The sequence below is a fragment of the Mercenaria mercenaria genome, unplaced genomic scaffold (genome assembly GCF_021730395.1).
Source record: "Mercenaria mercenaria strain notata unplaced genomic scaffold, MADL_Memer_1 contig_2933, whole genome shotgun sequence".
In the NCBI taxonomy this organism is placed as follows: domain Eukaryota; kingdom Metazoa; phylum Mollusca; class Bivalvia; order Venerida; family Veneridae; genus Mercenaria; species Mercenaria mercenaria.
The window spans coordinates 32,779-58,521 of NW_026461026.1; the positions used below are offsets into that span (position 1 = coordinate 32,779).

General features: G+C 34.6%; 1 protein-coding gene across 1 annotated transcript in view; it reads left to right on the plus strand.

Annotated features, from left to right (window-relative positions):
• The window catches only part of LOC128552593 (uncharacterized), a 46,675-nt gene extending 21,856 nt beyond the window's left edge, over nt 1-24,819 (plus strand). Inside the window, exons 12-22 of the mRNA XM_053533641.1 lie at nt 103-127; nt 809-986; nt 3,512-3,648; nt 3,751-4,033; nt 6,932-7,088; nt 14,870-15,008; nt 15,372-15,587; nt 17,909-17,981; nt 18,516-18,628; nt 24,050-24,206; nt 24,713-24,819. Coding sequence (XP_053389616.1) covers nt 103-127; nt 809-986; nt 3,512-3,648; nt 3,751-4,033; nt 6,932-7,088; nt 14,870-15,008; nt 15,372-15,587; nt 17,909-17,981; nt 18,516-18,628; nt 24,050-24,206; nt 24,713-24,819 — 1,585 coding nt within the window. The remainder of the gene's footprint in view (nt 1-102; nt 128-808; nt 987-3,511; nt 3,649-3,750; nt 4,034-6,931; nt 7,089-14,869; nt 15,009-15,371; nt 15,588-17,908; nt 17,982-18,515; nt 18,629-24,049; nt 24,207-24,712) is intronic.
• Nucleotides 24,820-25,743: the final 924 nt, after the last annotated feature.

Consider the following 25,743-nt stretch of genomic DNA (forward strand, 5'->3'; position numbering starts at 1 on the left):
TATATTGGTTTTCAACCAGCATTTCTTTCTAGGGTCAGAAGCACTCCACCTACATCATCGTCCTGTTATACTGCCCTCATTTCACTAATTTTGATTTACTAGTCAATTCCCACTATTTACATCTTCGGTTATATAACCATTGCAGTGGGATGGATAAAATTAATAGGTTGTCTATCTACTTAATGTAGTATTTGAAATACCAGAAGAAATGATAAAACACAGAACATTTACCAGTACACTTAGTTCAGAACTAATCTTTTTTTGAAAATATTTGTTGTACATGCTATTGTACAACAAAACTTCACAGGAGTGATCAGTACCGTTCCGCTTCACTGCACAAAATGGCTGCAATAGCTAAAAATAGAAAAATCCTGGCCGGATTTCGATGAAACTTCACAGGTGTGATCAGTACCAACCCTAGTTATGCATATGGCCAACACTTCTGCTTGGCTGCACAAAAGTTGCCAGAGCTAAAGATAGAAAAATCTTGTCCAGCTTTCACAGGTCAAACTGCTGGCTGGATTTGGACGAAACTTCACAAGAGTGATCAGTACCAACTCCAGTTGTGCATATGCATGTTCTGCTTTGCTACAAAAAATGGCCATCAGAGCTAAAAATAGAATACATAGGAGGGAGACATATGTTTTTGTGACAAAAACACCTTCTAGTTACTGTATTATAAATCACATATTTTTAATTTTAACTTTTAATAACAGGAAGACCCTGTTAGCCACATGAAAAGTTCTTTCAAACAGAGAGCTTCAAATAATATTTAATATTTAAATCTGGTTCACTTATGTATTTCTAGGAAGAGGAAGAAGGATATATTGAAGTGTCAGATGATTCCGATACGGAAGATGTTGATGAAATTTTAGCTGGTGAACTTTCTGTTGATGAAGTGAAAGAGACTGGGGAAAGTAACAAAACAGTATATGAGCGAGAAGCTCAAGACAAAGAGAAAAAGATCACCATCCCTTCAGCAGAAAGTAAGTGGTGGATGCGTCATGGACTTTAAATAAACATAATAGTTGTAGGAGAAAAAAAATCAAATAGTGTTTTACTTCATGCAAATTTTTGCTAACTCAGTTTTTAACCGAAAGGTTGAGGGTGAGCGGATTGTCCTGCGTTCATCATCCTGCATCTGTCACCCGTCATCCTGTGTCAACATGCTTACTAACACCACTTTCTCTGAAACTGCTGTTCAGAATTACACTAAACATGGTCTGTAGCATCCTTGCATCGACTTCTCTAGAATTTGTTCAAATTGTTTCGCTTGACCCCTTTAAGGGCTAAAAATAGAAAAGGATTTAAATGATTTCTACTTGTGAACTGCCAGATGGATCTTCACCAAATCTTGTCTGTATCATCTCCTTGTATGAACCTCTCGGGGTTGTTCAAATGGTAAAATTTGACACCTTTTAGGGGCTGCAAGGGCAAAAATAGAACAAAAAGCATTAAAACTGCTTTGTGTGTATTAACCAATTCCTTGTATGGACACCAGGGCTAAAAATGGAATAAGGTTTGAAGAACTTTTTAGCTCACCTGAGCCAAAGGCTCATGGTGTGCTTTTGTGACCGCTCAGTATCTGTTGTGCGTCGTCAGTCGTCCGTCTTGTGTCGTGTGTCAGTCAACATTTTCTAAAAAAATGTACTTCTTGAAAACCACTGGGCAGAATTACACCAAACTTCACAGGAATGATCCTTGGGTGGTCCCCTTTCAAAATTATTCAAAAAATTAATTCCATGCAGAACTCTGGTTGCCATGGCAACCGAAAGGAAACAATTTAAAAATCTTCTTGTCCAAAACCACAAGACGTAGAGCCTTGATATTTGGCGTGTGACATCATCTTATGGTCCTCTATCAAGATTGTTCAAATTGTGCCCCTGGGGTGAAGGAGGCCCCGCCCCGGGGTCACAAGTTTTACATAGACTTATATAGGAAAAAACTTTAAAAATCTTGTCTAAAACCGCTAGACCTAGACCTTTGATATTTGGTATGTAGCATTGCCTTGTGGTCCTCTACCAAACATTTTCAAATTATTACCCTGGGGTGAAAAGAGGCTCTGCCCCGGGGTGCCTCAAGTTTTACGTAGACTTGTATAGGAAAAAACTTAAAAAATCTTCTTGTCTGAAACTACAAGACCTAGGCCTTTGATATTTTGTATGTAGCATTGCCTTGTGGTCCTCTATGAAGATTGTTCAAATTGTGCCCACTGGGTCGAAAAGAGGCCCCGCCTCAGGGGTCACAAGTTTTACATAGACTTACATAGGAAAAAACTTTAAAAATCTTCTTATCTAAAACCACAAGACCTTTGATGTTTGGTATGTAGCATTGCCTTGTGGTATACCTGTTGTATCCAAGTGATTATGTGTCACCTTACTGTGACGTTGACCTACTGACCTACTTCCTTGTTTTTTGAGGTGCAGCCTTGAAATTTGGATGACATGTACAGTTTTGCATACCGATCTTAAAAACTGACTTTCAGTTACCATGAATGTGACCTACTGACCTTCTTTTTTAAATATTTTAGCATCAGTTTGCCATTTGAAACATGTGGCTCATATTACTCAGGTGAGCGATTTAGGGTCATCATGACCCTCTTGTTCTCATGAACAGCTTGATATATCTTTTAACATATTTGATGGCTATAACATTCTTGTATGAACATCTCTAAAGTTTATTCAAAAGGTTTCACTTGATCCCTTTAGGAGCCACCATGGCAAAAAAAATCGTTAAACTACTTCTCATGATCTTTAGCATATTTTTAAGGAGGTTTCTCAAATTTTTTAATGGTTTTTACTTGACCCCTTTTACATTGACCGTTTAATGGATCTTCTTTAAAGTTGATCTGTCAAATCTTTGTATACACCTTTATCAGGACTGTTCAAATGATTAATTCTTCTTGCAGACCCATTTTAGGAGCCGCATGAGCTTAAATAAAAAATAACTTTCAAAACTTCTAACAAATCCCCCCCCCCCCCCCCCCCCCCACTCTCCCCACTATATGTATGATGGGAGATATGATTTAATTGATTGATTAGATTAATCTAAAGCTCATGATTTGACTTAGCTTGTATATATAATAACATCCTTGAAGTGGGGTTGTACATCCTTGTAGTGGAGTTGTACATTTTTGAAGTGGAGTTGTATAGAAGGGTGTTCAATTCAACTGCATTTGGGGGTCACCTGTGTTAATAATTTGAAACCTTAAAGTATCACCAGCTGGTTTTTCACCAAACATGACAGAAGAAAGGTCAAAAGGTAAAGGTTCTTTCTCAGGTGAGCGGCTTAAGACAGTTTGGGCCTTTCATGAAAAATAAAGCAAATTAAATGTCTTTGTTCAAAGAAATGAAGTCTTTCTTTTATGTGATACATGTATATAATATTGTTGGAAAAATAGTTTGATGTTTTCTTAGGGATATGAAATTTAATTTATATCTAAACAGTAAGGAACATTTTTTTCACACAACGTATTGTGTAAAGATCTTTGTTTCTTGTCCTTATCTTGCAGCTGCAAAGGAGAAGAAGGATATTGAGGATGATACAAGGAAGGAAATATCGTCATGTGAAGCAGTTGTTAACCAGATACGTAGAGATGAGTTTGGTGTGGGTGTTCAGCTCAGTGAAGATGGACAAAGACTGATGAAGGTGAATAATTTGTAAATCTCAGGAGGTGTTATTTCCCAGCATGAATAATTAATGTTGCTTAAAAAATCTTAAAATGAAAATTTGTTCTTTTTTCACTTCCAGGTACAACAAGAACGACTGGGTAGAAGTTTAGACCGCCTTTCCAAAGATCTTTACAGCAAAGACACACACTTTGTTCTAGAGTTGGTTCAGAATGCAGATGATAACAGTTATTCTGATAATCTACTTAATGACACAACAGACAATTGCCCTTCAGTGAAGTTTGTAATAGAGCATGAAGGAATATATGTCCTGAATAATGAACAAGGATTTAGAGAGAAAGACATCAGGGCTCTCTGTGACGTTGGAAGGAGTACCAAAGGAAAACATAAATTTGGATATATTGGTACAAACATGTCACTCTCCTTTTCTGCCTGCTTGCATCTGGTTTACTTTCACTCCAGACAGTTTTCCATCTGATTTAGATTTTCTGGAGACTCTTATGTACTCGACAACTTTTCTAACTCTACATCTGTTTTTTTTTTCTGCCAAATTTTGACAAGTTTGAATGAAAATTAGTTTTCGGAAGTAGTCATTTAGCTGCAACAGTTACAGTAATCAAAAGTCACATAATCCCAAAATGTTAACAGTAGACTTTAAACATATCAGATTGTTGATGAAATCCAAATTACTATATTATTGATTTTTCAGCTCTGTTTAATTGAAATAGTACATTAGTCAATATTTTCAACATCAGGGTGTAACTTAAAAATCAGGTGTTTTCATCACTAATGAATCCACATTACAAGGCAAAGGATGCCTGACAATAAAATAATTTCATATGAAAGCCATTCTCAAGCTTTCGTAACACTGAAAGAATTTTTAAAATCAGACCACTATTGAAAAAGATATGGCAGTTTGAAATCTAAGAAAATGGCTGACCATGGAGGCAGCCATTTTAGTGTGTTCATGACATATTCTGTCCCTAGATGGCACTACTTGTCGCATATTGACTTTCTACTGTTTCTATTTTTTGTCAAATCTGTTGTAGTATTGAAATAAATTGTTATTGAGAGTTAACACTAAATTTTAATGCAAGAATATTTGGGCATTTTTGCAAACTTTGGTGTGTTCATGTGCTTGGTTTTAGTGTCTTTTTATGCCCCTTATATTATGAAACATTACAGGAATGTTATTTTGCATGTGTAGTTGTGCATCTGGGGTTTTGTTAGAGATTTCATTCAGCAAGACCAGTGTGAAGGCTCTTGACCTAGTCAAAACATGCATAAAAGGGCTTAAAACTTTGTGTCACATGTATCTTAAAACATGTTTAACCTAGGGTCATGAAACATAGAAAGAATATTATTCAGCATGTGAAGTTGTGCACCAAGAATTCTTAAGTAACTGAGCAGAAACCATTTTCAATTTTGAGGACACTGTGACTTTGACCTTAGACCAAAAAACTAGAGCATGCAATAAATTTAAAACAAACACCCTGACCTATACTTGTGATGTGTAGATGATCCCTGTTGCTTTGAGGATTAGTATGTTAAAGGTCAAGGTCACAGTGACACTGAGGCTGAAAATGGGTTTCCGCTCAGTCAATGGAGAATTCTTTGTTATCTGTAGGTGACTCCTGTTATTTTTTTTATGTCAGTAGGACAAAGGTCGAGTCATAGAGACCTTGAAACTTAAAATGGTTCTGCTTAGTACCTTAAGAATACTTGAGCATACTGCCTTCAGAGGATGTTTGCCTGTGGTCAGTAGAGGACCCCTTCTGTTTTAGGCTTGGTAAGGTCTGAGGTCAATGTCACATAGATCTCAAGACTTATAATGGTTTCATATTGAAAGAACCTTTCTGCCTATAGTCATCATACTTCATAGGATGACTGCTTGTGGTCAGTAGTTGATCCATATTGTTTTAGGGATCAGTAGGTCCAAGGTCAAGCTTGCAATGATCTTGAGGTTGAAGACAGGTATCCACTCTGTCAATAAAGAACGCTTTGTCTGAGGTCAACAGATGACTCCTATTATTTTTGGAGTCAGTAGGCCAAAGGTCAAGTCAGAGAGACCTTGAGACTTAAAATGGTTTCTGCTCAGTACCTTAGGAACACATGGGCATAATGCCTTCAGAGTAAGATTGTCTGTGGTCAGAAGATGACTCCTTTTACTTTTGGGCCAGTAGGTTTAAGGTCAAAGTCACAGTGCCCTCAAGATTGGTTTCTGCTCAGTTACTTAAGAACACTGCCTAATGCCTTTAAACTTAATAGGTTGATTGTCTGTAGTCAGTTGATGACTCCTTTTGTTTTGTTGGGGTCAGTAGGTCAATGGTCTTAGTCACAGAGACGGCAAGACTTAAAATGTTTTCTTCTCAATAACTTAAATAACACTTGACATACTGCTTTCAGAGGATGATTGCCTGTGATCAGTACACGACTCCAATTGGTTTGAGGGTCAATAGGTCAAAAGACAAAGTTGCAGAAATCTCCAGACTGAAAATGGTTCCTGAACCTTGGGCTTTCTGTCTTCAAACTTCATAAGATGATTTCCTATAGCCAGTAGATGACCTCTTTTGTTTTGGTGGGGTCAATAGGTCAAAGGTCAGGGTCATAGTGATCCTGTGACCACTATTTTGGGCAAATATGTTTTACAAACAATTCTTGCTTAAAAGCGAGTGGCTCTAATGTACTCCAGAACTATGTTTAGACTTGATAGGGAGTAACACTCAAAATGTATAGGCTTAGAGTGTCTTATTCATGCGAATACTGCAACTTTCTCATTGAGCAAAGAATATTTGTGTTGATGTATGTATTTAGAAATCATAGGCAATAGAGATTGCACAGTATCTAATATAACAAACTGTTAATAATCCTGGGGCCTCCATGACTGAGTGGTTAAGGTCGCTGACTTCAAATCTCTTGCTTCTCACAGATGTGGATTCAAAGTTTGTTTAGGGCAGTAGAATTTATAATGTGAGGAAGATACAGCTGTCTTACAGGTCAATGCTGTGCTGGCCTGTTCCAGGAAACAATGCGTGGAGGGGCTGTTTGTGTCTTCCTCTGCCATTAAAAGCATGAGAAGTCACAGTGTGTCGTGTGACTCTAAATCCCTCAAAACAGAACAAAGAAGTTTTATTTTCTCTTTCAGTTGTGTGCTTTTAGGGCATGTGTGTATTGCAAAAGCAGTTCTTGTTCATTGGGGTGGTAAAAAGTTCCCTGTAAATTAGAGGACATTAATGTAGACATTTCATAGACACTATATGCCTCAGGGTAACTGCTGATAATGTTCATCACATGTTTTTTAGGACAAAAGGGAATTGGTTTCAAATCCGTTTTCCGAATTACTGATGCACCAGAAGTACATTCCAATGGGTACCATATCAGGTTTGATGTAAACAGTGGACCTATGGGTTACATACTTCCACACTGGGTACCAGAGGAGGAGAGAATCAGTCAGGATGAGTGAGTTTTAGTCATTATTTAATACATGTATGTTAGTTATCTGTACATATAAATAGTATTACTTATATTATAACTGGTTGCCTATGGGTGAATTTGTAGGATTCTGTGTCCTTGTAATTGCCAAACTTTGTACCATACAAGGTCAGTTAGGTTAGATATTGAAATAGTGTTGGTTCAACTGTTGTATGGTTCTCAATTTCACTGATGCATTTACACTTGTGAACTTTTCCAGCTAGACCCCAAAGGTTTTGTTAAATTTAAACAGCTGAACTATTAATGCACATAATGTAAAAAATTTGATTTCATTTTGATAAATTTAAAGAAAAAATATTCTGTAACAAGGCCCCTGCACTCAAAAGTAGCAAAATTTTGGTTAGAATTGTACAGTTAAAATTTGGCTTCTGGAAGCACTTGTTTACCTAAGCCTGATGTTCATTCTATTTTATATGGAGAAACTTTAAACTTACCTTAAACTTTTGAATTATTTCGTTAGTACTATTTCTCTTCATCTGATAACATCAGTGCTGAAAAAATGTTTTAATGCAGTTTAACTTGAAAAAATATCAAATGTTACTGAATTCCAATTATCAGAATTTCATGAAATTTCTCTTACTAAGACTTATTTTTGTAGGATGACTGTCAGGTGGCTTTATTGTATTTTGCAAAAAATACTTCTGAGAAAAAATAACTTTTGATACAATATAGATTAATAGCAGTAAAAGTTATAATTCTAGAATTTTATGATATGGAATCTTATTTATCTACGCTTGTCAGATATACTAAGTTAGACTTTTAAAGCTTGACTAAATAAAGAAAATAATAATCTTAATTGAAACATGTTTATATAACATTATTTTCTCCCTCACTTCGTTCGTCCGAAAATAAATTATTTCTTTCCTTTACTATATAACTAATACCAAACAAACAACTTAACACAAAATAGGTTTAAAAGATGGTGGTTTACTACTGTTCATATAACAAATCAATAACACAATAACACAATACAACAATGGAACGCCTTCAAAATATATATAATAGTAGTCAGAAATACCATAATATACTAAATATGCATGTACTTAAGCAATCAATATGTCAAAGGAAACATAACATAAACCGGACTATGTATGAACATATGCAATAAGGCAGAATACAGAATGGACAGTTCATATGTAATACGACAAATACTTGTCACATTATCTTAATCTTTACGCATTTTTTTTTTTTTTTTTTTTTTTTAATTTAATTTCATCTAAAAACTACCCAGAAAGACAGGTTAATCGTATGCTGCGAGCCGGCTGCCCCAACCCTAACTCTTTTCTAATTTTTATAATATTTTTATATATGAGGGGGGAGGTAGGGAGAATCCGAGGCTCTGACCAGCGAAAAGGCTCTCTCCACCCCCTGCTTTCCGAGTATTTACTAACATCAATGTTTCTAGAAGATAAATTAAATGTGCCAAACAGAACAAAAACAATATGAAAAAACTGGGTAATGTCCGTGAACTGTCATCCAATTATAAATCGATGAATTTCTTACAGAAATATTTCAGTTAATATGATTTTTACAGAATTATAAATGACATTAAGACCATCTCCTCATATTTCTGCAAATACTATGCCAGGATTTGGCGAACCTGCGTGTTATCGCTTTGTGTAGTAAACCTCGAATGAACTATAGCCCGCGCTAACTCATGAAAACTTCGTGCGTAAATTTAAACCAAATTTAACTAAAAAACAAGAAAGAACCATAAAGTACCAAAAAGAAAAAGATATTATTTTCTCCCTCACTTCGTTCGTCCGAAAATAAATTATTTCTTTCCTTTACTATATAACTAATACCAAACAAACAACTTAACACAAAATAGGTTTAAAAGATGGTGGTTTACTACTGTTCGAAAAAACAAAGATGTCGCGACTAAGCCCTGAGTTTCTAGCTATATGTTGTAAAACTTGTAACTTCTTGTTTAATTAAAATGAATTTAACCATCAGAGGAACTAGTGGATTTCCATCTACCGTGTTTTTCAACAATCTACCATCTATTTCATGCGTACTACAAATGTATTTGCAACCCAGAAGCTCCGCCACTTCGTAACTACGTAATGTATTTCCAAATTGATACAGTCGCTTACAAAAATATATCTCTACTTCTTGAATAAGATAAAGGATTAGAAGTATCTACGAGAGTATAATTGTTACTAGTTTTGAAAATTTTCACTTTTGTAAATACATATTGGTTAGAGGAGACGGTCAAGCATACAGCCGCTAAATAATTCTCCAACCATGGTACCGGACATAGTTTGACCTATTTTACTCTCTCTTATAAACAAAGACATGTGATTTTCATGAATATGAACATATTTCATTTGTAAATAACTTAATTTATTAAATCTTAAGAAGCTTGAAAAACCCAAGAATACACATTATACATATTCTATTGTCTTTTAAATTAATACTTTCTGTACTACTATACAGTTCTATTATACGGTTTATAATGTCTACAGTAACTAGTTGCTTTTTGCAGGTTGTTTTTCACAAAACACGTCTACTACAGTCAGAAATAAGTTTAATTAACTTGTTTGAACACGAATTATCTAGAAGTGACAATTCGTCACTTCCAGTTTATGACGTAAAAATATCCTTCCAGAACAGAGTCAGACACTTCACTGATAGTTAAATCACACAAAAAGGCAAACCGTTGTCACTTTTGCGGGTAAACCAACCAAACCGTGTTTTCCGCACCAAATTTGCTGAAATGTCCAATGTTTCTTGTTGGTATTCTTGAATTTCGAAGCTAAAACTATGTCCGGTATCTTCTTTGCTGCAGCGCCAAGAGAACCATGATTTGATAACTGCGATATCTCTTTCCATATTGCATGCTTTTAAAATTCCTGAAAATACATTACTCCAAACTGTAATACCTATAACCATGATACTGTACACCTGCTAAAAATCAAGACAACTATAATGAAGATCCTTGGAATGTGAATTCTATCTCTTCACATATTTCAGAATGATGTTTTTAACAGCATCCGTTCACAAATATATAAATATTTTATCTATATGCTTGTCTGTTTAAAAAAAAAAAATGGTTTCAAAATGCCAATCCACCCCTTCACGACAACTGTTAATCTTAAATAATAATGATAATTGTACATTTTTAATCTGGTAATTTTTAACTATGATAACTTTAGATCCTTTTACAAAAAATTACAATCTTTAATCGATTCCTCCGAATGACTATTATTATTATGTAAACTAACAATATGAGACTCTTCACAAAAACTGTAAATCGTTTAAACAAATTGATAACTAGATCATTAATCCGATAATTTTTTCACTAGCTAGGATAACTGTAGATTCTTAACAATAAAAATACTATCTTTTTACGATATTTCCGAATGATAGATGTAAATCATCTCTTCACGACACCCGTAGATTGTTAAATCAAAATGATAACTGTAGATCATTAATCTGATAATTTTACTAGGATAACTGTAGATCCTTTTACAATAAAAAATACTATCTTTATACGATATTTCCGAATGATCAATGTTAAACTAACATCTTTTCACGACAACTGTTGGACGTTAAGTCAAATTGATAACTGTAGATAATCTGATAATTCTTCACTAGGATAACTGTAGATACTTTTACAAAAATTACAATCTTTATAGGATATTTCTGAATGATAAATGTAAAAACATCATCTCAGGACAACTGTATATCGTTAAGTCAAAACGATAATTGTAGATAATTGATCTGATAACTCTTCGCTAGAATAACTGTAGATTCTTTTACAAAAATACAATCTTTATACGATATTTCCGAATGATAAATGTTAAAACAACTCTTCACGACAACTGTAGATCGTTAAGTCAAAATGAAAACTGTAGATAATTAATCTGGTAATTTTTCACTATCATAACTATAGTTCCAATAGGTACAAAAAATACGTCTTTATACGATTCTTCCAAATGATAAATGTAAAACTTACAGTAATTCTACACAACTGAAATTCGTTAAATCTAAATGATAACTGTAGATAATTGATATGATAATTTTGTACTAGGATATAACTATAGATCCTTTTACAATAAAATACGATCTTTATACGATATTACCGAATGATAAAAGTTAAAACAACTCTTCACGACAACCGTAAATCGTTAAGTCAAAATGATAACTGTAGATAATTTATCTGATAATTCTTCACTAGAATAACTGTCTTTTACAAAAAATACAATCTTTATAGGATATTTCCGAATGATAAATGTAAAACATCTCTTCAAGACAACTGTAGGTCGTCAAATCAGAATTATAACTGTAGATCAGTAATCTGATGATTTTTCATTAGGACAACTGTAGATCCTTTTTAACAATAAAATACTATCATTATACGATATTCCAGAACAATAAAGGTAAACCTAACAGCATTTATTCTCTAACATCTTCTAAAAAGATATATAAAAAGTATATCTTGCAGATGACGGTTTGTTTATATCATATGAATTATAACTATGCCATTATAATATAATTATGCATGTATATATTATGTCAGTAATTGATTGCCTAAATGGAAATTGTATAAATGAATACTTAAAGGCAATATATATTTTAAGGGGTAAGAATGAATGTGATTTTAATTAGGTTATGTGATAGTATAAATTGTATTTGGTTGTTGTTGTTCAGAAAACCAAATTTAAAATTAAGATGCATAATTTGTACTTTGTACTGATCTATATCTTCCTGTGCTACTTTCTATAAATAAAGACGTTATTATTATTATTATTAGAACAACTGTAGGTCGTTAAATCGAAATGATAACTAGATAATTAATCTGATAATTTTTCACTATGATAACTGTAGATCTTTTTACAATAAAACCATCTCTTCACGACAACTGTAGGTCGTTAAATCAAAATGATAACTGTAGATCAATAATCTGATAATTTTTCACTAGGATAATTGTAGATCCTTTTACAATAATTTTTCACTAGGATAACTGTAGATCCTTTTACAATAAAACCATCTCTTCACGACAACTGTAGGTCGTTAAATCAAAATGATAACTGTAGACCAATAATCTGATAATTTTCACTAGGATAACTTGATAACTAGATCCTTTCACTATAAAACCATCTCTTCACGACAACTGTAGGTCGTTAAATCATAATAACTGAAGATCAATAATCTGATAATTTTTCACTAGGATAACTGTAGATCCTTTTAGAATAAAACCATCTCTTCACGACAACTGTAGGTCGTTAAATCATAATGATAACTGTAGATCAATAATCTGATAACTTTCACCAGGATATAACTCAACTGTAGATCCTTTTACTATAAAACCATCTCTTAACGATAAATATAGATCATTAAATCAAAATGATAACTGCAGATCATTAATCTGATAATTTTTCACTAGGATAACTGTAGATCATTTTACAAAAAAAAACTACTTCATTTATACGATAATTAAGAATGATGAATGGAAAACTAACAACATCTATTCACGACAACTGTAGGTCGTTAAATCATAATGATATCTGTAGATTATTAATCTGATAACTTTTCACTAGGAAAACTGTAGAGCCTTTTACAATGGATATGGTAACTTTAGAACAAAAGAACATTTATGAAAAAATTATCCGAATCTATTCACTATAACTATAGATGCTGACCATAGTTCCTTTTCAAAATTATTTGGTTAGAAAGGCATTACTTTAATATTGTATATGACAATGCAGTTAGAGCTACAAAGGGAGGTAATCAAAGACAACAAATTCAATGAAACCTAATATAATATTCATAAATATTCAAACTTTTGTCAAACATTATAGAAAACAATTTTCATGCAAAGGATTTAAAGTTTACATATTTTATTTTAATATTAACGAAAAAAGGGCGGCCACATTTTTAAACTACTTTAAATCGAACTTGAACATAAAATTCCCTTTTTTGACAAAACTTTAAAGTTTTTATTTGACCCTCAAATTTCACTTTTTCTATTTGACCCTCAAACCCTTTCACTTTACGTTTGATTACATGTATATTTATATGCCGCAAATCCAGAATACGACTGTTTACTGTTACGGTCAATGGATATACACAATAGAGCTGACGGTCTACTTCAACAATACATTTCTCATCTAAAAGCTCCAAAAATCGCTATGACATAATTGTGGTGTTTTAAATAATAGATTTTATTTTTCAAATTTACAGAACTTGGCAACGTCGCAAAAAGGATTTTAAACCCGTTTCTGATTACATCTTCTATAGACGTGTTTACTTTCAGCTCTTTTTACCAAAAACTACTTTTTTACAGTCTTTTACGGTAATTGATACACTTTTACGCTCAATTGAATCAAAACATTTCAATTATCATACTTAACTTTACTTTCCGTTACTGTTGCCGCCTGGCTGGTCTGTGATGACTGCTGGTTGGAGTGTCTGCTGTGGTCTGGTAACTGTATAGACAATCTCTGGCGAAATGACCTGGCAAGTGACAGGAGAAGCACTGCCCGGAGAATCCTCCATTCTTGAATATTTCCTTCATGTGTCAACTTCCTGGCACTAAACGACCAAAAACTGAATACTAACTCGTCCAGAATAATGTCCCTTTCTTTGTCCAAGGCGTGCTCAATTTGTGTTGTTATTTCGATATGGATATGTTTTATGGAATCCGGAGGCGTTCCATTAGGAAATCTATGTTTGTCCCCTCTGGGAAATAAATTCTCGTCTTTGCTCATTGGAAATACTATGCCAGGATTTGGCGAACCTGCGTGTTATCGCTTTGTGTAGTAAACCTCGAATGAACTATAGCCCGCGCTAACTCATGAAAACTTCGTGCGTAAATTTAAACCAAATTTAACTAAAAAACAAGAAGGAACCATAAAGTACCAAAAAGAAAAAGATATTATATTCCCAAGTTTATCTTAATGGAAGTATAAAATTCAATATCTGTGTCACTTCAACACTGGTGTCACTAATAACTGATTATAAACCCAAATTCCCCATGACTAATCTTAAGAGTAAAAATGTTTATATTGCTTATATTATGAATCTTGATACATCACTAGAATCATACAGGTATTGTAAATTTATTGCATGAATGTGTGCATAAATTCGACATGTCTAACAATTTTATTTGTTCAACTTAGTGATTGGTTACAAAACATGTATGGAAATTGTTTAAGAAATGTATAGAAAAAATGTTTTTTTATCATTATTAATATACAAAAAAGAAGTTATACATCTGTGGAATAATTTCACGAGGGCGTGGCCTGAATGAATATTCTACCGATTTTGAGTGTATTAATTTAAGTGAAACATGATTGTGCTATACAATATTTCAATTCTGATGTGCCCTTTCTTACTTGGTCGCAACAAAAACATTGACGTCATCGCCCATTTATGTGACATCATTTAATTGTGAGCATGCTTTAATAGAAACAAGCAAATTAGCATTAAAACGTATTTTTTTTTAATTTGAGAAATAAAAAACATATATCTGTGTTTAAAATGGCAGAGGTGGCATAATGTGACATTCATTTCATTTTGTTATTAGGAACTTTTGAAATTGTGTTTAACTTTGTTTGTGATTATAACATTTGACTAGTGTATCTTAGGAAGATTGACAGATTCTGATAAACAGTTTAAAATTCCACAGAATCAAGGAAAACCTAAGAAACAGGTGTATGCTTTCACAGAGTCTTCCTTTACACATGGACCAACTGTGGCCAAAATCTAAGCAAATATTGTATCTTATGTCTCTGTTTTAGATGGATGACCCATATAATTCTGAAGTTGAAGGCGAACATGAGACTGCAGACACGAACCCTGGCTGCAAGGTTTAATGATATACACCCTTCACTGCTTCTTTTCTTGCACAGGCTGAGACAAATTACTGTAGAAAACAAGGTAAGATGTGGAATGCGTTCTTATAAGTATGTGGAAATTGATAATGTCTTTTAGCTAAAGTGAACTTTTCTGAATCACAATAACAGTATAACAGACAAACTGTTTGCATACTGAACATGCTACAGTACTGTACAAACATGTAGAAATGATGCTGAAAAGGTGTAAGTATGCATAGCTGATAAATGCATTGTTTTTCTTGAAGGACAGTAATAGTAACTGGTTACATACTAAATGAAGAATGTCTTAAATAATTACTGAAATACTGTTGAAAAATGGTGCTAAACTCACAAACAAACAAAAACATAAATTCTAGATATTGAATTCAGTGCATAACCTTAGAAAACTGTGTGTTTACATTTGTAGGTTGAGAACTCTGTTCAGACTATGCGAAGGAGGGACATTGGTGACAATGTTGTCGAAATACAACATGCACACGGCAGTGAGAAGTGGCTGGTTGTAAAGAAAATGCTGGATGCTAGTAAGATATCTATACAGACAAAATCAGGGGCAGACGTGGAATCAACAGAAATAGCCCTAGCTTTCCCACTAAACCAGAAGGGCAAAAGGACAACAGTCCAGGTAAACTTACATCTTCAGTCCAATAGAAAAAGTCTTCTTGTGTAACGATATTTACACCATTGTTTTAAAAACTTGGTTGGTAGCATCAATGTATGGTCAGATTCCAAGTTTGTTCAAATGGAGGTGCTTTGCCTCTTTTTGGGGCCACTAGAGTAAAAGAATAGAAATACATTTTAAGGAGATCTTCTCATCAACTGCTTGATGGATCCTCATCAAACTTGGTCTGTAGCATCTTTTTAAGTTTTGCTCCCAAATTTATTCAAATAGTACACCCGTCCTTTTTTAGGGCCACTGGAGCTAAAAGTAGAAATATGTTTAAACAACTTATTATGAACAGACTGATGTATCTTCACCAAACTTAGTCTGTACATCATTATGAAGTCATTTTCGCAAATTTTTCAAATTAGGCCACTTTGTCCCTTTTAGTGCTAAAACTAGAAATACCTTTAAATGACTTCTACTCATGAACTGCTTGATAGATCATCATCAAACTTGATCTGTAGCATCATTATAAGGTCTTTTCTCAGACTTGTTGAAATTTGGGAGCTCAGCCCCTATTATTGGCCACTAGAGCTATAAATAGAGGTACTTTTAAATGACTTCTTATGAAATACTTGATGTATCTTCATCAAACTTGGTCTGAAGTATCGTTAAAATTAGGGCGCTTTGCCCATTTTAAGGGCCACTAGAGTTAAAAATAAAAATACCTTTAAACAACTTCTTCTCATGAATTTGCTTGATGTGTCTTCATCAAATTTTTTCTGTAGCATCATTGTAAGTTTTGCACCCAAATTTATTCAAATTTGGGCATCTCGTCCCATTTAGGGGCCAGTAGAGCCAAATATAGAAATACCTTTAAACAACTTCTTCTCATGAACCACTGTATGCATCTTCATCAGACTTGCTCATTGTATGGTCCTCTCCCAAACATATGCATATGAGGGCAGTTGGCTCCATATTGGGGTTGCTAGAGTTAAAAATACACTGGGATCCCATTATAACGCTGTTGTCGGGGTCCAAGGTTCGAGACCCGCGGATCTAGCGGGGTTAAATTTATAACGCGTGTTGATCGTATTGATCAGCGGTATATGCAATACCCCACCCACGGTAATGTTTTAGATGTATTTTGGACGCTGTTTTATGTTAATAAGAAATAAGAATCGTACAAACGGGACATTTATTTACCTTAAATGCTACTGAAAAATACATTAAAAGAATTATAATGCTGTGTCATCTTCTAATTTTGTCATGATTCTAAAAGAAAGTTGGAATTGTGTATCCCGGAAGTAAACATATAACGTTGTGTGAGGAGTGTGCGGTCGTGAGAATTACATATGCAATGCAATTGCACTGGGGGTTTTATGTAACTAAAAGAGAAAAAAGGCGGACAGTCTTAAAAAATTTAATTTTGAATACATGAAGAAAATCGATAAATAAGATAGAAAATTGTTAAATCACCGTCGTTAATATACGATATTAAAAAGGGTGAACAATCTCAATATGGCTTTCAGTGCGTCGAATCTTCGATGAACTGAGTGTGATGATTACGAAAAACGGCTGCAGTTTATTACAAAACTGGGCCTTTTGTTGGATTTTTTATTCACTCAAGTGTTCATGTCATCCGCTTAATTGGTGCAAACTTAAACGGTTTTATAGTTGAGTGACCGATGTTACACGCTTGTTATGCAAACAATCTAATTTTGACACGGTACTGATTGCCTAATTGTCACATGTCTACATGTATTCAAACTTTAACAATGGCGATACCAAACAAGTAAGCTAGCAGACATTTTATTGATTTTTGTCAGAGTTGTCATGGCAAAGGTGTTCAAGTACAAAGTATACAATTTTAATGCTGGTTATGATCAAATGAAATAACATCCGTGGACTTGTGTCTTCTTTTTTTTTTTTTTTACCCGCGATAATTCCGGAGCCAAGAGGCTACCACGTTATAACGAATACCGCAGTATATCGAGTAGTGTTATAATGGTTTCGAGTGTATAACCTTTTTAAAGAGACCTTCCAAAATACCCTCAGTCTGCTCCAGTTGTCTGTGTGTGTTTTTTCCACCCAATTTTAAAGGTCTAAGAAGCATTGTTGAACTGTTTGTCATCTGTCACATTAATTTATGCAATCAACTTCTACTGTCTCTGAAACTTCGGACACCTGGAGCATATTGTGGTCCTCTTCCAAAGTTGCTCACTGTAGCCTGTTTAAGCTCCGAAACTCAGGTGAGCAATATAGGGCCATCATGACCATTTTGATGGGGAAATAATAAGACTTCCTATTGAGAAATATGATATGCATTGTTTACTTTTCAGAGAATGCCCCCAAAACAACCAATATTTGCCTTCTTGCCTCTCAGAAGTTATGGATTCCGGTTCATTATTCAAGGTAACCATTATATGAATACATGTGCAAGAAGTACATTTGTATTACATGTATTTATGTGGAAAATAATATATTTAGTTTAATGTTTCAAGAAGATGTGTTGAAATACATTTTATCTATCAATTCTATGTATGTTATAAGTTACTTATATATGTTACTTAGAACAACAACATACATTACTTTTGGCTAACTGCATTAATATCACACCTATTGAATTGGCCAGCCATTTTGATTTACTAGTATGAGATACATATGCTCTGTGCACATTTACCCACCGAATCCTTTCTTTTAATGCAAGATATCAGACAGAAAGCAGCCATGACTGTTCTTTAAATAGCTAGTGGCTCCCCAAGCAGCAATATAGGAACAATCCAGCAGGATTTGAATCTTCAACATCATGTTTCTGAGGTGTATGCAATAACCACTAGGCCACATTGTTCGTTCTTTTACAACCATTTCAAAATTTTGATTTAATGTTTTGGTAAGCATTAGCAGCAAAGTAGAGAGAACAGGCAATGCATTACTGTATGTTTGCAGGTGACTTTGATGTTCCATCAAGTCGGGAAGATGTAGATAGAGACAGCTCTTGGAACCAATGGCTTAGGAATGAAATACACAACGTCTTCATAGAGTGTCTTGATATTTTTAGGGTAATATAGGCAGTTTAGTTTGACTGATTTTAATTAGCATTATTAATAAATTGATTGAAATAGTTTTGTGAATGAATTCCTTTGACATATGTTACCTTGTTCTATCCATTTGTTTGATTAGAGAGTTTGTGATGCCTATCTGCTAAATCATACAAAACAGACGGAGTGGATTTTTGTCTTGCAGAGTGCTGAGTCATGCTCTTAAATGCTCTGACATCAGACAAGTTATAAAGTACATTGGTGTACTGACAGCTTGGATTGACCTTGTTTATATGTTTTTCTTTATACAGTCTGATATTTTGTCACTGTCTCCCCATATGTTGGGAGATATATTGATTATGTGCTGTCCATCAGATAGTTTGGCTGTCCATAAAAGTTTATCCAGATAACTCCCCTGAAACTACTGAAAAGATTTCAACCAAACTTCATAGTAGTACCTAGGCTAGTTTTGCATATGTATGATCATTTAACAGTTGAATGAGCTATAACCCCTTAAATGTCATTTTTAAAGGGGAGTATGCTATGATGCTAGCAAAGGTGTCCCCTATAAACTTCTCAGTAGTATAAGGAAAGCTTTAGCCTCACAACATGCACTTGTACCATAGCTCCCCAAAGCAGTCTTTAAGGGTCATCAGCCATTAACATCTTAGAGTGATTGCCTGTTGTCAGTTGATTTGGGGGTCAAAGGTCATGGTCACAGTGATTTTTAGACTAAAACGAAATGGAACAACCATTTGTCCTATAGCTGTAAAAATGCAAAGGATGATTGCTTGGGTCAGTAGTCACCTATGGAGAAAAGGTCAAGGTCAAAATGATCTTGTGAATGAAAGATGTTTCAGTTACTAAAGATCACAGTCATAGGCCTACTGCCTTTAAAATCATAGAACTATTGCTTGTCTTGAACTGATCTCAGTAGTTAATTGTTGACCTATATTATTTTGGGGACAAAGGTCGGGGAGACAAAATTTGTGTTTGCTCCATAACTGAATTACCACTGGGCCTACAGCTGTCAAAATTTATAGGATGATTACTTGGATCTACCTTATTTCCAATCAGTATTGGCTGACAGCTTTCAAACTTCATGAGTATGATTGCCTATAGTTATTTGATGATTACTGTTGTTAAAGAAGTTACAGCTACGTTAAATTAAAAGTGACCTTGAGATTGTGAGTTACATTGAGCATGTTAGGACCTACAGCTGAAACTTAATAGCATTATTGCCTGTTGCCAACAAGTTACTCCTTACAGTTTTGTAGTGATTTGGTCAACAGTGACCTTGAGGTGGAAAATTGTTTCTCATCAATGACTGGAATATTCTTAACCTACAACCTTTAAACTTCACACTGTGATTGCCTGTGGTCAGCAGCTAATAATACTGAAAACTTTAAGGTGTTTTTTTTTCACAAAAACGTATGTCTCCAGCCTATGTATACCTTTAGTTCTTGTGGCCATTTTGTGCAGCAAAGCGGAAACATGTTGGAAATATGCACAACTAGGCTTGGTACTGATAACTCCTGTGAAGTTTCGTCGAAATCTGTCCAGCAGTTTGACCTGTGAAAGCCGGACAAGATTTTTCTAAATTTTTTTAGCTCTGGTGGCCATTTTGTGCTGTGAGGCAGAACGTGCCAGCGATATGCATAACTAGGCTTGGTACTGATCACTCCTGTGAAGTTTCATTGAAATCCAGCCAGCAGTTTGACCTGTGAAAGCCGGACAAGATTTTTCTATTTCTAGCTCTAGCGGCCATTTTGTGCACTAAAGCAGAACATGTCAGCGATATGCACAACTAGGGTTGGTACTGATCACTCAAAATACGGCCAGCAGTTTGACCTGCGAAAGCTGGACAAGCTGTGGACAGACGGACAGCAAAGGCTAAACCAATATGTCTCCCCCATTTTATGGGGGAGACATAATTACAAACATAGTTTCCTCTTTACAGGCCATTCGTTAGTTATGTATTCCTCCTATATGTATTGTGGGAGACATATTTAGTCTGTCAGCCTATCAAAAAGTTTGTCCATGCAACTGCTGCAGCACAACTTGGCAGATTTACATCAGACTTCACAAGAGTGATCATTGGCAAGCCTCGTTGTGTGTATTGTTGGCATGTTCCAGTTCGGTGATTTCCAGCAGAATTATGGCCCTTGTTTGTCAAATTTTATGATGTTTTGGCCACTTCTATAATAAAATTGGGTGGATTCCCATCAGACCTTTGAAGAATGTCAATGCCAAGCCTCATTGCGCAATATTGTTTAAATTTTTGGGTTCATTGATTTTCAATGGAGTTATGGCCCTTGATTTGTCATACTTTACATTGTCTGTGAAAATGCTCCTAACCAAACTGCACAAAATGGTCATTACCAAGCCTTCTTGTACATATCTTCTGCTTGTTACAGTTTGATGGTTTTTAGCAGAGTTATGGCTGTTAATACATCAGATTTTATGATGTTTTGGCCACATTTCTTATCCTATTTGGCAGATTTCCACCAAATCTTACAGGAGTAATCAGTGCCAAGCCTTAATTTGAATGGTCTGGTTCATTGATTTTAAGCCCGACTTTTCAAAGAACCCCCTCCCCCCCACCAGGGGAAACAATTCCCATAACTCTGATTTGAATTTTGACTGATACGCCTGAAGGGACGTATTATGTTATACCCCCAGGGTCCGTCTGTCCGTCCGTCTGTTAGTAATTTCGTGTCCGCTCTGTAACTCTTGAACCCCTTGACACAAATATACACCACACAGAGACGACATGCAGAGCGCATGTTTTGGATGTCTCGCTTCAAGGTCAAGGTCACACTTAGGGGTGAAAGGTCATATCAGTTTGTTTCGTGTCCGCTCTGTAACTCTTGAACTGCTTGAAGGATTTCAAAGAAACTTGGCACAAATGTTCACCACACTGAGACGATGGCAGAGCGCATGTTTCAGATGACTCGCTTCAAGGTGAAGGTCACACTTAGGGGTCAAAGGTCATATATGACTTTGCTTTGTGTATATTGCTCTGCATTGCAGTGCTCTTGTTTTTATTTGGCAGATCCCTTTTTTATTCACTTACAACAAAAAATTTTTTAATTACTTCCCGTTTATGTTACTATAAATAGCTTATTTTCAAACTTTTGTATTATTGGCTGTAGGGAAAACCCGAGACTACTTTTCTATGGTACAACATGGATGGTGCCTCCAATTTCTGTACCCCCCGACAACAAAGTTGTAAGGGGGGGTATACTGGTTTCAGGTTGTCTGGCTGTCCGTCCGTCCGTCTGTCTGTCCGTCTGTCTGTCTGTCTGTCGGCACAGTCTTGTGCGCACCATCTCTCCTCATCCCCTTGACACAATTTAATGAAACTTCACACAAGTGATCAGTAACAACAGTAGTTGTGCATGGGGCATGTAAGGTTCTTTCAACGACAAAACTTGCAGAGTTATGGGACTTTGTTTCTTGTTAACGTACTATGTACATACAGTCTGCATATGCAGTCTTGTGTGCACCTAATTTTCCAAACCCTTGCACACAATTTAATGAAACTTCACACAAGTGATCAGTACCAACCCTAGTTGTGCATGGTGCATGTTACGTTCTTTTAGATAAATATTCTGCATAGTTATGGGACTTTGTTTTTTGTTACTATACTGTATACATACAGTCTATATTTGTTTTTTGTTACTATACTGTATACATACAGTCTATATACATACAGTCCACATAATTATGCAATCTTGTGTGCATCAAATTGCAATGTACTGTGTCAGTGCATGCGGGGGGTACATTCATCACCTTTAGTGATAGCTCTAGTTAGGTATATTTTGACATACCTGTATCTGGTAAGGATTTTTTTGTGGACTTAGAATTTTTTTTTGGAATTTCTTCTCTTTGTTGTTCCTGTCCTTTGGGCTTCAACAGTCAAGTTCTTTAAATTTTGCACCCATCCTCTGATGTAACCCTTCGGGCGTATATTGCCCCGCTTGGCGGCGCTCTTGTTTTTACTTAGAATTTTTAGTTAAAGTTTTTGATAAGGTCAAATATCTCTGTTACTATCAAGCTTTTTTGAATTCTATCACCAATATTTTTGAATTCTATCAAAGCTAGCTGGATAAAAAGGATAAAAAACAATTCCAATAATGGAAAGTGGAAAGAAATAACAAACAAAAGATTGGAAAAAATTTCAGAGATAAATCTATTTAAATGTAACTTAAATGAAAAAGATATTTTAAAATTTAAATTGGAAAATACATTCTTAAAAGATATCCTTATTTCATGGAGCAAAATAAATTTCAACAAAAATCCACAAAATATAACAATGCAAATAATTTGTTCTGGAACTGTACAAAGATTCAGAAATTTTGGAACTAAACTTTCAAATGGTTGAATGATTGTGATATCCAGGTACAACAGAATAAGTTTCTGACATTTTTTCACTCAAAAAGCAAGGTTACCTCATAATACTCGTGCTCTCAAAACACTTTATATACAAATGTGAAATAAAGAAAATAGTACCAGACATAACTAATTTTAAACAAAAGCTGATAAACAGATTAAAACTAGAAAAATATACAGCGTTTCATAACAACCGTCTTAATATTTTCAATAACGATTGGAAATGTTTCATCCCTTTACTTTAAACAACAAAGTCTGCATACCACTGTAGTCTTCTTACTTGTTTTTTTTTTCTTCCTTTCATGTTTTTTTTTTTTCTCTCAGTTTACTAACCTATCGACATATCGTTATTTCTAACAACTACATTTTCTAGAAATGGCCAAAACTACTATTATAATTTATGTACTTGTTAAAAATAGTACAAGATATTTCTTGTATATTGAAATGTAATGTAAATACATTGTGACAAATAAACGGGCCTTAAACGAGGTTCCAAATGAAAAAAAAAATAAAAAAAAAAAAAAATTTTATTTACTATCAAAGTCTACACCAGGAGAAACAATCCCCATAACTCCGATTTGAATTTTGACAGAGTTATGCCCCTTTTTAATTTAGATTTTTGTTTTAGTTATAAAAGTTTTTGATAAAGTCAAATATCTCTGTTACTATCAAAGCTTTTGACTTGAAACTTAAAATAGTTATTTACTATCAAAGTCTACACCAGTAGAAACAATCCCCATAACTCTTGATTTGAAATTTGACAGAATTATGCCCCTTTTTAACTTAGAACTGTTTGGTTAAAGTTTTATAAAGTTTTTACTGGCAAAGCTCTCATTCAGCATCAAGCACTGAGAAAAGTCTAGCATGCTGATTTATGGACAGCTGTTGTCAGCTGAGCTATGGCCCTTCATTTGTTGTATTTTACATTGTTTTTACTACTTGACGTATACCATTAGGCTGAAGTTCACCAAACCTCACGAGTGATCAGTGTGAAATTTAGTTTTTGCATGTCATCAGCATGTCCACTTGCTATTCTATACATTGCAGACCCATCCTGAATTTGGCAGTATGGAAGCTGTGTGTGCCTTTCTTCAGTTTGTGCCTATGGAGGATGAAGTTCTCGAGTTCTTTAAGCCCGTTGCTTCTGATATACTTAAAAAACTGAAAGCAAAACAGTTTGTTCCAACTCAGGCTAATGCTGAAGGTAAGCATTATCAAAATCTAGAGCTTAAATTTAGAAACTAGAAATTAGGTCCATTTAGGCAGGATTTAGGTTTGAACATCTTGGATTAATTTGTGCATGTACAGTGTACTAAGTTAGTCTAACAAAGGAAGGTGCATTTTTATGGGCCCATTTTTGAAAAATGGATATATTTTCTGTCTGCCTGTCTGTCAATCATATTTTGTATCCAGAGCATAACTCATTAACCATCAGATATTGACTGTAAACTTTGCATATAAGAAAGTGGCGATGATCAGAGCGCATGAACCAGATCGGTAGGTCAAAAGTCAAGGTCACAATGAAGGTAAAAGGTAAAATTTGCCACTCATATTTCATGTCTGGAACAAAGCTTAATTACTATTCAAGATAATTATTGACTTTAAATTTGGCATATATAGTAAAACTTTCTTATAGCAAACTCTGGTATAAGGAACTCATTTTTCTGGCCAAATTTTTTCCTAAATGTATTGTATATGAAAACAACACAGATATATCAAACTCGGATATAAGGAAGACATTTGTATGTCACAATGTGATATTTCACTTGTTTATAACTAATTTAGTTCATAATTTCAAGATTAACTATCACTTGTAACAAACAAAAAGTATTCAAATGTATGCTAAATATGTGACTATGATCAGTTCATGTATAATTTGAATAATTACAATCTTTTATTTAAACGCCGTTATCTCTAGTGACAAAAGTTATTGTCATTGTGCGATATAGTACCTAACAATGCATTTATAATAATAAAAATTATTTTGCCTAAAAATAATTACATTTATTTTCTCACGAAATGAATGGATCTTGTTGCTACGTGTGTAAACTAGAAACTATCGTTGTTGTCAAGTATTCTGGTTTTGTGATTTATTGGTTACCTGTCTAAACACAATAGAGTAATGATGAACGCCTTAGCGTCTGGGAACCACTCAAGCATTATATTAACTTCAGATCACGTGCAATATTCACAGTTGAATTTAAGGTGTACTGGCTAGCGTTTCAGATCGATGTTAAATTGAATAGCTAGATCTACATGCCACGTGGACGATACAGAGCGCTAGGAACGTAGAGGCAAGCCAGCTTGTTTGGAGGATGACCAAGGAAAGCAAACAAAAGACGGTGGATTTGCCAATAAATCTCATGCATCAAACAAATGCTGGTATGTCTTTTGTTATTGATTTGAAACACGCAAATAATTTTGTAGTCTAATAATTACCGTTCTTCCGTTGAGAATCTAAATATGGGGTGTGGCGGCCCTAATTCTTATGATTTGCAGATTCGAACCAAACCATTAGCGTTTCTCGTTTAACAACTGTAAAATTTGTTTTTCTGGTACTTCCAAAACACGAGATTCACAAATAGCATTTCCGCTAACTATTCGCAAGGTGCTCGTAGAGCAAGTTAGTGACGTCACGTTGCATAGGACGAGGACACTTTGCACATTTATTTCTAGCAATTAAATAGCATATTTGCAGAGGGTCTTACATTAATCTCGCCTTGGAATCTAAAAGGGACCGT